At 45.2% G+C, this 14,522-nt stretch overlaps 1 protein-coding gene across 2 annotated transcripts in view; it reads left to right on the plus strand.

Annotated features, from left to right (window-relative positions):
- Positions 1-14,522, plus strand: part of TRPM4 (transient receptor potential cation channel subfamily M member 4) — a 142,034-nt gene that overhangs the window by 97,161 nt on the left and 30,351 nt on the right. For both annotated transcript variants that reach the window (XM_075329098.1, XM_075329097.1), the window contains exons 10-13: positions 2,927-3,045; positions 9,041-9,415; positions 9,565-9,693; positions 11,056-11,185. In XM_075329098.1, the coding sequence (XP_075185213.1) occupies positions 2,927-3,045; positions 9,041-9,415; positions 9,565-9,693; positions 11,056-11,185 (753 nt within the window). The remainder of the gene's footprint in view (positions 1-2,926; positions 3,046-9,040; positions 9,416-9,564; positions 9,694-11,055; positions 11,186-14,522) is intronic.

Below are 14,522 nucleotides of genomic sequence, written 5' to 3' on the forward strand. Positions count from 1 at the left end.
ACCTTGTTGACACCTCTCCAAATATAACGTTTATGGTTGTGGCCAAAAAGTTCGATTCTGGTCTTATCACTTAAAATTGCCTTGTTCAGAAGTTTGGAGACTTGTCTCTGTGCTGTTTAGCATATTGTAGGCAAGATACTTTTTGACATTTGCGCAGTAATGGCTTTCTTCTGGTGACTCGACCATGCAGCCCATTTTTCTTCAAGTGCCTCCTTATTGTGCATCTTGAAATGGCCACACCACTAGTTTTCCGTGAGATCTGTATTTCAGCTGATGTTATTTGTGGATTTTTCTTTGTATCTCGAACAATTTTCCTGGCAGTTGTGGCCAATATTCTTGTAGCTCTACCTGATCGTGGCTTTGTTTTTACAGAGCCCCTGATTTTTCCATTTGTTAATCACAGTTGCAACACTGCTGACTGGCATTATGAATTACTTGGATATCTTTTTTAATCCCTTTCCTGTTTTATTCAGTTAGACTATCTTTTTTCCCTTAAATCCGTTTGCAATTCTTTTGCTTTCCCCATGACTCACAATCCAGAAACGGCAGTGGCTGGATAAAAGATGCAAGAGTCTGTCTTTATCCCAGAAACTCACTCAGCTTTTATGCACACACTGATTACAAGCAAACAGGTCACAGGTGAGGATGTTACCTTTTATTAGCCATTCAAACCCATTTCCGTGCATGTTATCAGGCAAAAATCACCAGGGTATGTGAACTTTCATTAGGGTCATTTGGGATATTTTTGGTTGTCATTATGATTTTAAAAAGAGAAAACTCAGTCACCCGACCACTCACCATGAGGGGGGAAAAAGATTGTGTTGTCATTCATATGTTCTGAAAATGGCCAAGAAAGCAAAAATCTGCCGGGGTATGTAAACTTTTGAGCACAATTGTACATACAATACAAACAGTGTATGCATGCATGTATGTATGTATGTATGTATATACTGTGTATGTACGTATAACAAATGGAGAAAAAGACATGGCTCGCACATCCCAAAAATACATTGATCTAAAAGCCGCTAGGCAAAAATTTAAATAGAACGTGAGGTTCTTAGTTACCATTCTGATCAGACTGTATTAAGCCCACTGCCACGTCACGGCGAACCTCTAGAGTGGGTCCCTATCCTAAGCCTTTGTGGTGCGGCACTGTGCACCAACCACTGCTGCAGCGACAAAGCACCAGCAGGGCAGGCGACCCGGTGCCTCACAGCACCCATGCTGCAAGGCAAAGCCCCCAAGGCTCCAGGCCGCACCGCCCCACTGTCACGACACCACCACAACAGCGGCCACCGCACAGCACCAACACACAGTGAGAGGAGCTGCGCACTCACCTCCCACTGGCTCCCATAAGTGAACTGGGAGCAAAAAAGGCTGACCCCTCTTGCAGTCTCCTGCTAATTAAAAACACCTGTGCCAAATGGGGTGAGTGCAGATCCAAGCAAAAAAAGGAGGGGGATAGAACATATTAATATAACAAATGGAGAAAGACATGGATCGCACATCCCAAAAATACATTCATCTAAAAGCCGCTAGGCAAAAATTTAAATAGAACGTGAGGTTCTTAGTTACTTTCACGTTCTATTTAAATTTTTAAATTTTTGCCTAGCTGCTTTAGATCAATGTATTTTTGGGATGTGCGATCCATGTCTTTGTCTCCAATTGGCATATTAATATGTTCTATCCCCCTCCTTTTTTTGCTTGGATCTGCACTCCCCCCATTCAGCACAGGTGTTTTTAATTAGCAGGAGACTCCAAGAGGGGTCAGCCTTTTTTGCTCACTGTTTACTTATGGGAGCCAGTGGGAGGTGAGTGCGCAGCTCCTCTCACTGTGTGTTGGTGCTATGCAGTGGCCACTGTTGTGGTGGTGTCGTGACAGTGGGGCAGTGCGGCTTGGAGCCTTGGGGGCTTTTCCTTGCAGCATGGGTGCTGTGAGGCACCGGGTCGCCTGCCCTGCTGGTGCTTTGTCGCTGCAGCAGTGGTTGGTGCACAGTGCCGCACCACAAAGGCTTAGGATAGGGACCCACTCTAGAGGTTCGCCGTGACGTGGCAGTGGGCTTAATACAGTCTGATCAGAAAGGTAACTAAGAACCTCACGTTCTATTTAAATTTTTGCCTAGTGGATTTAGATCAATGTATTTTTGGGATGTGCGATCCATGTCTTTTTCTCCAATTGGCATATGTATGTGTGTGTGTGTGTGTGTGTGTGTGTGTGTGTGTGTGTATATATAGAGAAAGAGATTATATATATCTATATCTCTCTATCTATAGTCATATATATATATAGATAGATAGATAGATAGAGAGATATATATATATATATATGATTGTATATATACATGTATATATATGATTATATAAAATATTATATATATATATATATATATATATATATAATATAATATATATTTCTTTATATAATCTGGGGGTGAAGATGCGCGCGCCCCCCCCCCCCCCCCCCCACAAAGCTCTGGGACTGATGATCAGGCACCGTGTTAACAGTCAAAACAATTTGCACAAGTGTCATGCACAAAAGATCTGTGGTTACTTCTCAAAGATGTTTGGAACAACCTCCCTGCTGAATTCCGTCTCAAACTGTGTACAAGGGACAAGTACCTACAAGAACTGATGCTGTTTTGAATGCAAAGAGCAGTCACACCAAATATTGATTTGATTGATATTTCTTTTGTTCACTTTGCATATTGTTAATTGATACAAATAAACTATGATCATTTCTATTTTTAAAAGCATTCTTACTTTGCAGAATATTTTTCTACACCTGTTTGAAATCTTTGCTTTAGTAGTGTGTGTGTCTGTGTGTGTCTGTGTGTGTCTGTGTGTGTCTGTGTGTGTCTGTGTGTGTCTGTCTGTGTAATATGCATAATACATACAGTAATTCATTTTTCTTCCGATTGTAACACAGCATGTAAGAAGCAGTCTAGCGATGCCACTGAATACTTGGATGAGCTGAAGTTGGCAGTAGCCTGGAACAGGGAGGACATTGCCAAGACAGAATTGTTCCATGGAGAAATCCATTGGAGGGTATGATGCCAATACTGAATTCTTTCTTTGCTGTGATGTACACTTCAGTCTTAAAAGAATCACTTAAAAGTGTTACCTGCGATGTTTTTTCAATCATTTTGTCTTGCCTGTCGCTGATTTGTTACTCCCAGGACATGATGACCCTTTGCTCAGGTGCTTAGTGTAGGGACGTGATTATTATAATCCTCTGGGGTGTGTCTTCAGGATGGTCTGCATAAAGGGTGTGGCTTCCAGGCTCCTTTGGGGCGTATCTTCAGGCTGCTCTGCCCAATTGTCCTTTTTTTCACTTGCGTTTTTATATTTTCTTTTAATTTCCACCTTTTTTCTAAAGGGTACTTTTACACGCTGCGATATCGCTAGCGAGCGTACCCGCCCCCGTTGTTTGTGCGTCACGGGCAAATCGCTGCCCGTCGTGCACAACATTGCCCGGACCCGTCACACTACTTAGCTGCCTAGCGACGTCGCTGTGACCGGCCAACTGCCTCCTTTCTAAGGGAGCGGTTCGTGCGGCGTCACAGCGACGTCACTAAGCGGCCGCCCAATAGAAGCGTAGGGGCGGAGATGAGCAGGACGAATATCTCGCCCACCTCTTTCCTTCCTCATTGCGGCCGCAGGTAAGGGGAGGTTCCTCGTTTCTGCGGTGTCACACATAGCGATGTGTGCTGCCGCAGGGACGAGGAACAACCTGCGTCCTGCAACAGCAACGATAATCGGGAAATGGACAGCGTATCAACGATAAGGTGAGTATTTGATCGTTAGCGGTCGCTCGTACGTGTCACACGCAACGACGTTGCTAACAAGAACGGATGTGCGTCACAAATTCCGTGACCCCAACGACATCTCATTAGCGATGTCGTTGCGTGTAAAGAGGCCTTTAGTCTATTTTTGTATTATTTTTTTTTTTGTTTTACATTGTGGATGAGGCTTGGAATTTCCAGATATTTTCAGATTTTTATCAATTTTTCAGGTTTTCATCAATTGCAACTGTGACGCCCTGGGCAAGCCAGGGATCACAGGTAATGACATCACCACACCCTACACCCCGGTTAGGTACACCTAAGCTAGACCAGAAATCCTTGTTGCCTTCCTCCAGGGGCTGATGTCCACACCAGGGGGTGGAGCCAGGCGGTTGGTCTCCGCCCACCAAGGAGTTCACAGTCCTGGAGGCAGGAAAACACAGGCAGTTAGAGTTTGGAGGAGGAAGTGGAAGAAGAAAAGTAGTAGAGAGGAGGAAAGTGACAGTTTGAAAGCCTGAAGTTGGTCCGGGTGTGTGCCCCGGACTGAGACAGCAAGGTTAGCAGACGGCGGTGACCGTCTGCAGTGGAGGCTGATCGGAGTTGCCGTGAGGACCGTGGACGGGTGGTGGCCCGGCGGTACCGGACCGGTACACAAGGAGAAGCCAGCACCATTGGCAGGGGCCTTTCGGATCCCGGCAAGGCTTGGAGTCGCCGTGAATTTGCCAAATCCGTCAGTGAAGGGGACCTCCGGGTTTCCAAACAACTAAGTCCCGATTGAAGGCAACAGTCCAACCGTATGAGAGAGACACCGCCACCGCCAAGGCACCAGTTTCTCAGGGCCAGCGCCTGCGGGCAAAGAGGGGCTCCTCCGGCCCATATCCAAGTCGGGGAGAAGGTAACCGGTGGGAACCCATCGCTACCAACATTGAACATAGGTGCAGGGAAAAGAGACAGTCACCGTTAACTACCGGGGAAAAGCAACAGCAGCCGTCCGTGGGAACCGTCCTTCCAGCCGTGTGTTTTACCGAGAACTGTGTCACCGTCTCAGGCTGAGTGAGTACCACCGTGCCGTGAGGTACAGCGCTGCCCCCGCGACCCTGCACCTCACCAGGCCCCGCACCCGGCCTGCCATCCATCCCTACCCCATCACCGGGCCCTGGGACAACCAACCCCCTACCCACGGAGGGGAGAACTAACAACTCTGCTGCTTCCTGTCACCGCTCCCGGGATCCCCATACAGAGCAGCGGTGGTGTCCACACAATCACCACAACCGTGGGTGGCGTCACGGACAATAAATCCCCAAAACTAACCCCCCTTTTCACTCACGGACGAGGAGCGCCGCTCGAGTCCCCGGGATCCGGCCCATCGCTCGAGCCACCGAGCAGCAGCGGCCGCAGCAGCAGCGGCAGCCGGACCTGAGCAGTGGGAGAGCGCAGCGTCCCCTCCTCCGCCCGCGACACAACTTTTCAAAAAGTTGATAAACTTTTAGCACAAATAGTGATTTTTTTTTTTATGCACTTTTTGCACAATTTTTTCCGACATTTTATTGGAACATGTAACTGTGTTTTGCAAAAAAATAAAAAAAATTGAGTAATTTGCCAACAATTTATGAATCGCATTGGCCATTTTTAAGAATTTGGAGCAAAAGTTAATGAATCCTACAAGACAAAAATCAAATAAAATTTAAATGATGATTAGGTTCAAAGTGTTTTGAATATTTTTTTTTAATTGTTTTGGATTAAAAATGATGTTTTAAAGAGACAGTTTCCATCAGACATTGCTCTAATCGTAATGCCAGAGCTTACATTGTGTTTTTTCCTGTTTTGAAGAACCCATGGATCAGATCCTTTGTGGAATTTTAGACTAAATTATTTGGGCTTTAATGTTGAACCCAAAATAGAACGCTTTTTGCAATTGACTTCATGCAATCCTCGTCCTGTAGACTGTTTACTTCTGACCTGAATATTCAGTGTTGAGAAGACACGTCAGGCTCTGAGATTACAAATCTGTTCCCCTCCTGTACATGAGCAGCAAAGCTTTATAAAACGCCCAAGTTGGTGGAGTCATGGGTTTCCTGTCGGAAGAATGCACAATTGGCAATCTCAGGAAGACATGCTTCCTAGTGTACTTCCTATCACGGCCGACTGCCAACCAGTGGCGGAGATTATTGGCTTACAACATACTGTTCTGTGCATGAAGTTCCAACATTTTACTCTGAGCTATTTATTTTAACATGTACCAGCATTTTTAAAAGTAACCAGTATATACTTATTTTGTTCCCCCTGTTCCCCTGAGTATTACGCTTTTTGCTTTTTCTAAATACGCCATACGGTTCCAGAGATATTGGCTTTTTTTTATCCTAGTGCTACAATTTGATCTTTACAAATGGCAATGCTCACAGTAATAAAGAGCAGCCTAAAGACACGCCCCCGAGGATCCTGTGGCCATCGCATGATTGATAAAGTGATGAGCAAATCCGCAGATGTCTGGTTTGGAACTAAACTTGAACCTGAACATCTGCCCGGACACCAAACCCCATACAAGTCTATGGGAACTCGAACATTACCTGTAAATTTAAAGGGTTAAAACAGGAGAATATACTTCCCGTCAGTTACCGAGCCTCCCGTAATACTACTTCCTGGTCCGTTTATCAGTTCTCATACATATTCACTGCTTTCAACGCTCACCAGTGACTCGGATTGGCTGCTGGTAGACTATGCCCCCACCCTCTCTAACAGCGCCTGTGATTGGTTGAAATTACAGGCGCTGACTGCGTGCTTGTAGTGGAGTGTAAAAAATATCTATATATCTATATCTATAATATTGTATGTGTTTTTTTTTCAAAAATGGTGTAGAATCCACCCTATAGTGATACCAGCACAGATAAAGCCACGGCTACAGGCTGCCACCCCCAGCCATGTGCTTATCTTGGCTGAATATCAAAATAAGAGTAACCGCATGCAGCTTTTTTTTTATGTAAATAAATAAGTTTACAAAACGACATGCGGTCCCCCAATTTTAAAACTCAGCCAAGATAAAGCCAACAGCTGGGGGCTGGTGTTCTCAGGCTGGGGAGGCCCATGATTATTGGGACCCCCCCAGCCTAAGAGTAATAGCCTGCAGTCGCCCCAAATTGTCTCATCCATTAGATGCGACAATTCTGGTGCTTTACCTGATTGCCCTGGTCCGGTGGCAGTCAGGGTAATTAATAAGGGGTTAATAACAATGCATAACTGTCATCAAGCCCAGAATTAGTGATGGGTAGGGGGTCTAAAAGTAAAAAAAAAATAAACACCAACATTAAGAAAAATCTTTTATTTGAAATAAAATACAGCGACTTCTTTCCCCTCTTTATTAACCCCAAAAGACCTTTGAAGTTCCACTGTAATCCACACGACGTCCAACAACGGTCCTGGCTCTGCTACAGCTGAGCCTGCAGAGACACGATCTCTCCAGGCAACACAAAGGAAGAAAAGAAAAAATAGTTTCAGCCTACCGTAACGCCTATAATGCCAGGATTGGGGTTCCCAGGATGGAGCAACAGACAAAATTGTAGGTAGATTCCAGCACCAAATAGGACACCATCCAGAAATTGTAGAAAAATCTTTGTAGAAAAATCTTTATTGGATCTTCATGTTAAAAATAGACACACAATTAAAAGTCCATAAATAATACCAGACGCGTTTCGGATCTATAGATAAGATCCTTACTCATAGGTGATATTAACCTATGTGGCCGGCACTCAGTGGTAACGGGCTGGCATTGTGCAGGGCATGGCCCTGAACTTTAATAGTGGTAGTGCGAGACATTGTCACTGTCACATGCCCTGTTAGAGAGGGTGGGGGTGTGGTCTACCGGCAGCCAATCAGAGCTGCCGATGGTCGGGGAAAGCAGTGAATATGTATGAGCACTGATGAGCGGACCGGGAAGTAGCATTATTGCTGCAGGGAGGCTTTGTAAGTATATTGCTCCGTACGCATCAGATAACTCTTGGCCTAACATTTGTCTAGCTGACAACCACAGTATCCATCCTGACTATCCTAACCCCATACATGCTCAGCTTGGTCATATAACTTACTTTCCTCTTTGCATACAGAGCACATGCATGCTCAGTCCGATGGAGGAGGATCTGTTAGCCGACAGTGCTAAAGCAGGTTTCTAAATGTTGTATGGCTATGTGACGTGCACGGCTTGCTTTGGTTCTAACATATATAATCCTCTGCAATTAATAGTGTAGATATCCCCAGATGAAGCAGTGAAAACGAAACGGGGGTCACAGTGCTAAAGCAGGTTTCTAAATGTTGTATTGATATATGTGACGTGCACGGCTTGTCACTAGTTTTGACCTATATAATCCTCTGCAAATAGTGTAGATACCCCCAGATGAAGTGGTGAAAGCGAAACGCATGTTACAGTGCTAAAGCAGATTTCTAAATGTATAGATGTGACATGCATGCCTTGCCTTTCTTTCTGACATGTATAATCCTCTGCAATTAATAGTGTAGATACCCCCAGATGAAGCGGTGAAAGCGATATGCGTGTTATATCAATACAACATTTAGAAACCTGCTTTAGCACTGTCTGACATGCGTTTCGCTTTCACCAAAATGCATGTCATACGGGGCTAAGGCAAGTTTCTAAATGTTGCATGGATATGTGACGTGCACAGCTTGTCATTGGTTGGGACATATATAATCCTCTGCAATTAATAGTGTTACCCCCAGATGAAGCGGTGAAATCGAAACGCGATTCAGGCAGTGCTAAAGCAGGTTTCTAAATGTTATATTGCTATGTGATGTGCATGACTTGTCATTGGTTCAGAGGATATGTAATCCTCTACAACTAATAGTGTAGATACTCCCAGATGAAGCGGTAAATGCGAAACGCTTGTCAGTGAAAGGTCTGGAAAGCCTGCTATAGGAGAGCTTTCTTGTATTAACCCAATTTTTTTTTCTTGCTGTCTTTTATACTGTCACTTTGTGACCTATTGCTGTCATTTTTTTTCTTGTTTATGGCTACTAATAGCGGCTACTTGGCTTTTATCTTCAGGGAACCTGGATGAGCATTTACCGTATACTCAATAATCGTAGATATATACGTTAGTGGACCGGTTAGGAGGAAATTGGTGGGTTTGTTGACTTTACTGATGAGTACGAAGGTCCTAAAACTCTTCAAGTGGCTCCTTGTTCCTGGTTCATCAGTGGAATCCATGAAAGATCATATTGTGGCCTACTGACTTCTCTCCTTTCTTATTTAGGCTTGTGATCTTGAAGACACCATGACTGACGCTCTCGTGAATGACAAGCCCAGTTTTGTAAAGCTCTTTGTGGACAACGGAATGAACATTGTGGATTACCTGACGTATGGACAGCTGGAGGAGCTTTATTGCTCGGTGTTGGACAATACGGTTCTCTGCCAACTACTTCAACGCAAACATGAAGAGCGGAGAGAGTCTAACAAAGGGCAGCAGCACCTGATCTACGTGCCGGTGGACACCGGAGGCAAAACACATGACTTCAAACTATACGAGGTGGCCAAAGTTCTCCGTGAGCTCATGGGTGACGTCTGCGCCCCATTCTACACACACGTCCTGGGAAATACGAAGCACTCCGTCAACAAGAAGAGCTTCAATGTATGTAATAATTCCACAAATGTCATCCACTGGGTGTTTTTGGGATGACTGTTTACATTTCTGTGTAAAAAAAAAAAAAAAAAAAAAAAAAAAAAAAGTTTCCAAAGATAGACAACCCCTTTAACTTGTTTCTCCATCTTTATCCAAAGATTAAAAATAGTCCAAGCTATCTTGATGAGAGGTATGAAGCTAAAAAGTCCACAACCCCATGGATCGATCTCTTTATTTGGGCAATTCTACAGAATCGAAACGAAATGGCTACTTACTTCTGGGAAATGGTGAGATCTCAAAAATACTTTGGTATACCATTCCAGTTTCTGGAAAAGAGAGCCAAACTGATACACTATGGTTTGCCTAGTGAGGTGGTGGAGCTTAACATAAGTATTCAAAGGACACCAAAGAAAGGATCCCAGTACTAGACATATATTGCAGTCATCATTTTGCCCTTCTATCCAGTTAATTCTTCTGTTTTCTAGTAGATTGACATCACATGATTAAAACCTGACTGCATGAGTCATCATTAGAACTACAAATTGCTTTGATTTGACCTTGATTTGTATTTCTAATGATGACTTGTGTTGGGAAAATAGACTTCCTCTTTCTACATAGAGCTTAGAAGGATTCAGCTAATCAGTTTTTAAAAATGTGATGTCATAGACCTAATAGAAAAGAGAAGAATTCACTGGGTAGAAGGGCAAAATGAGCAATTGTAAGTACATGCTGCTATATAATATGATTATTAAAACTTTGATGGGAGTGCTTCTATAAGATGACCATCTAAGATAATCACAGGGGCTTGAGTTTTAAGCCCCAGGTTCTCAAGTTGCCTCAGAGTCTACACAGAAGGCAGCTTTTCTGTAGCATTACAGGGAGCTTTTCTTACACAGACTATTGAGTAGCCCATTACAATGCAGGTCATTTGACATTGTGAACTCTAGGAAAGTGTCACGGGTGTGTCCCGGTTGAGACATCCCTGTGGTGTCTGGCTGCAGAAGGTCGCTGCATTTGGCTGCACAAACTGCTCCTTGATATTCCCTTCTTTCTTCCTTGGTGTGTATGGAGTTCAATGTATCTTCTCTGTTAGTGTTAATGTTTTCCCTTCTGGACCCTGTGGATAATTTGGCAGTTCAGCTGCAAATCCTTTTCCCCACTCTGTGTCTATATATACCTGCATTTACCCTTGGTTTGTTGCCGGTGATAGAGTTTACTCATATGCTGTCCAGATTGCAAGACGTCTGCTTGAAATCTCTTGTCGTAAAACATTGTTGTATGTTGCTGTTCTATGCAAGGTAACTTTGGAACAAGTTGTCTTTTGCATTCACCCGTCTGTTTTCCCTGCTTGTTCTTAAGGCTTAGTGGGGTTGACTAGTGCTCATCCCGTCCGGTCACTACCAAGGGCTTATTTTAGGGTCAATCAGGGCCTAGGTTCTGCACCTATGTTGGTCAGGATACCTATCTGGGGACATCAGGGGAGCCAGGGGCCAGTGGTAGGTTTTACCAGGGGTCTCAATCATCCCCCTTCACCACTAGCCTGGTATTCCCCCATGTCCCATAGGAGCGCGAGAGGCCTAATTCTGCTGTTTGGGATGGTTTTGTTTTTGTTTTCTTATTGTTTTTTCTCCTATTGTTGCGCTCCGCAGGGGACAGAAGCTGTGACCTCAGCACTTGCTGCTTCCAAATTGCTGAAGGAGTTGTCTCGCCTGGAATCTGAAGCTGAAGAAGTCTTGGCTATGAAAGATCTAGCTGCAAAGTTTGAGCATCTGGCAATAGGTAATCTCCACATCATCCACTTTTGTAATATTCTTAAAGACAACCTTTCATCTTTCCAGACATGTCTGCTTTTGTACTTGTTCGTCCCTTGAAGTAACAGTGCAGGGTTACCTTAGAAGGGTGCATTGAGCCATCCCTCTCTCCTTCTTCCTGGGAATGTATCGACATGACATTGGACTATTACCCTTACCCTTAGTCAATTGGGTGTGTCCTTACTTTCAGAACTGAATTTATACAGGTCAACTAAGCTTAAAGGGCTTTTCACTACTGTGCAACATGTTCTTAACAGTGTATATGCATGCTCTGCTAAACCGAATGTGCATGTGTAAAGGGAAAGGTGGAGAAATACCCTCCATCAAGGGTGAATGGGCACAATAGGTTGTTTTTTTTCCTTTGCCAATCCTTCTGACGCAGGGGTGCGCACCGTGCCTTCCATCACCTGTGTATATGAGGCTATGTGGGGGCTCATCTAATATATAAAGCTCAGTGTGTGTGTGTGTGTGTGTGTGTGTGTGTGTGTGTGTGTGTGTGTCCGCTAAAGGAATCCGCACCGTCGCATTTACAATCATGAAATTTTGCACAGAGACTCCATGTGACTCAGGGAACGTCAGACTATGTTTGGCCGGGAACATTTAACCCCGTGCTTTCCAGTTACTCTACAAAAATCCTGCAGCCATTAAACTGAATAGAGCTGGGAGCTGCAGGCTATAAATAGCAACTGTCAGTGGTTGCTATAGGAACAAAATAAACTGTTAGTATAAGAAGCTCATGTGTGAGATAATAAGATGTCGGTGGTGAGACGGATAGAGAGAGACAGAGACACAGAAAGATGGGGAGAGAGGCAGCCCTGGAGAGAGGCAGCCCTGGAGAGAGGCAGCCCTGGAGAGAGGCAGCCCTGGAGAGAGGCAGCCCTGGAAACAGATAGTCGGGCAAAAAGACAGTCGGGCAAAGAGACAGAGAGAGACAGACAGCGAGACAGACAGCAACACACACACAGAGACTGGGAGAGAGACAGACAGAGACACACACACAGAGACTGGGAGAGAGACAGACAGAGACACACACACAGAGACTGGGAGAGAGACAGTTACTATCCCGGGCAACACCAGGTACTACAGCTAGTACTGTATATAGGAGGGCTATGTGAGGAAGAATACTGTTTTATAAGGAGGCTCATACTGTGTATAAAGAGAATTTGGGGGCTCAGACTGTATTTAACTGATACTGTGTATATGGAAACTATGCGGGGCTATACTATAAATAGGGGCTATGTGGGAGTCATACAGTTTAAAAAGAGGCTCTTACTGTATGTAGGATGACTGTGGGAGCTCATACTACATATAGTGGCTATGTGAGGGCTCATACTGTGTATAAGACTATTGGTGGATCATACTGTATATACAGAGGCTATGTAGGTGGTCATACTGTGTAGAAGGAGATTATTTGGGGGCTCTTGCTGTATTTAAGAGCTTATACTGTGTATAAGGAAGCTATGTGGTGACCCGTACTGTATATAGGGGCTATGTGGGGGCTCATTCTGTGTAGAAAGAGGCTCTGTGAGGGCGCTTACTGTGTATAGGAGGGCTGTGAGGGTTCAGTCCTCAATATACAGTATGAACCCCCACATAGCCCTCTATATACAGTATATGTTGGAGCTTATTGAATATAGGGGGCTATGTGGGTGCTCGTAGTATAAATAGGAGGCTCATACTGTATATATGGGCCAATACTGTACATTGGGGGCTCATACTGCATTTAGGAGGCTATTTGGGGCTCATACTTTATAAAGAGGGACTGTGTGGGGGCTCATACTGTTTTTTTGTGGGGCCTCATACTATATATAAAGAGAATGTGGTCTCGTACTGCATATAGGGGGACTGTGTGAGGGTTTAGTCTCCCTATATGTCAGTCATATATACAGTATGAGTGTAGCGCCGACATCCCTGAAGGGACGTCGACTTGCTCACTGCCCCAGCCAGGTCGTGTCCTTCCCCGCACCTCTCTGGTCATCTACGTGTGCATCTGCCTTCTTCCCCTCCTGGGGCCCATGCATGAAACCCTGGTCTCCAGGGAGTGTGCTTTGGTCATGTGCACACCAGCCCTTCTCTTTAAAGGGCCAGCACGCTGTTTTCAGGAAATGCTTCTCAGCCTATGGCTGAGAGGCCTTATGTATTTAAGGCACCCTCCCATTAGGGAAGGTGCCTGCGCAAAGTCCTTAGTTAGTTAGTATACCAGTCTGCTGCTAGATAGTTGTCAAGTCCCGTTATCCCTGTGTCCGTCATCTGTACCTGTCTTCCTATACCTATCTGACCCTGCTACACGCACCATTCCTGTCCGTATCTGCCAGTCCAGCCTGCCTCAGTCATCCCGCCCCGCCTGTACATAAGTCTATCACCGGTTCTGGGGGTCAGCTGCCACAGTCCCGGTCACTGCTCTGGGAGGGGAACTGGTGTCCGCCTCACGGTGGGCGCTTAGTTAAGCTCCTCCCCCTAAAGGGTAAGCTCGGGTGTCACTGTGGTCCAGTGGGTCCACTAACCCTGCTCGCTGCCCCTACGCCTGGCATGAGCATTACAATCAGCCCCCACATAGCTCTCCTATATACAGTATATATTGGGGACTCATTGAATATAGGGTGCCTTGTGGGAGGTCATACCATAAATAGGGGGCTCATACTGAATATAGGGCAAATATCATACATTGGGGGCTCATCCTGCATTTAGGGGGCTTTTTGGGGTTCATACTGTGTATAAGGAGACTATTTGGGGGCTCATACTTTATAAAGAAGGACTGTGGGGGCTCATACTGCATATAGGGGGACTGTGTGATGGCTCATACTGCATATAGGGGGACTGTGAGGGCTCATACTGCATATACTGTAGGGGGACTGTGGGGGCTCATACTGCATATAGGGGGACTGTGTGAGGGCTCATACTGCCTATAGGAGGATTGTATGGGGGCTCATACTGTATATAGGGGGACTGTGTGATGGCTCATACTGCATATAGGGGGACTGTGAGGGCTCATACTGCATATAGGGGGACTGTGAGGGCTCATACTGCATATAGGGGGACTGTGTGATGGCTCATACTGCATATAGGAGGATTGTATGGGGGCTCGTACTGCATATAGGGGGGACTGTGTGATGGCTCATACTGCATATAGGGGGACTGTGTGAGGGCTCATACTGCATATACTGTAGGGGGACTGTGTGAGGGCTCATAATGCATATAGGGGGGACTGTGTGGGGGCTCATACTGCATATAGGGGGACTGTGTGGGGGCTCATACTGCATATAGGGGGACTGTGTGATGGCTCATACTGCATATAGGAGGATTGT

This window comes from Anomaloglossus baeobatrachus, chromosome 11, assembly GCF_048569485.1.
Source record: "Anomaloglossus baeobatrachus isolate aAnoBae1 chromosome 11, aAnoBae1.hap1, whole genome shotgun sequence".
NCBI classification, from domain to species: domain Eukaryota; kingdom Metazoa; phylum Chordata; class Amphibia; order Anura; family Aromobatidae; genus Anomaloglossus; species Anomaloglossus baeobatrachus.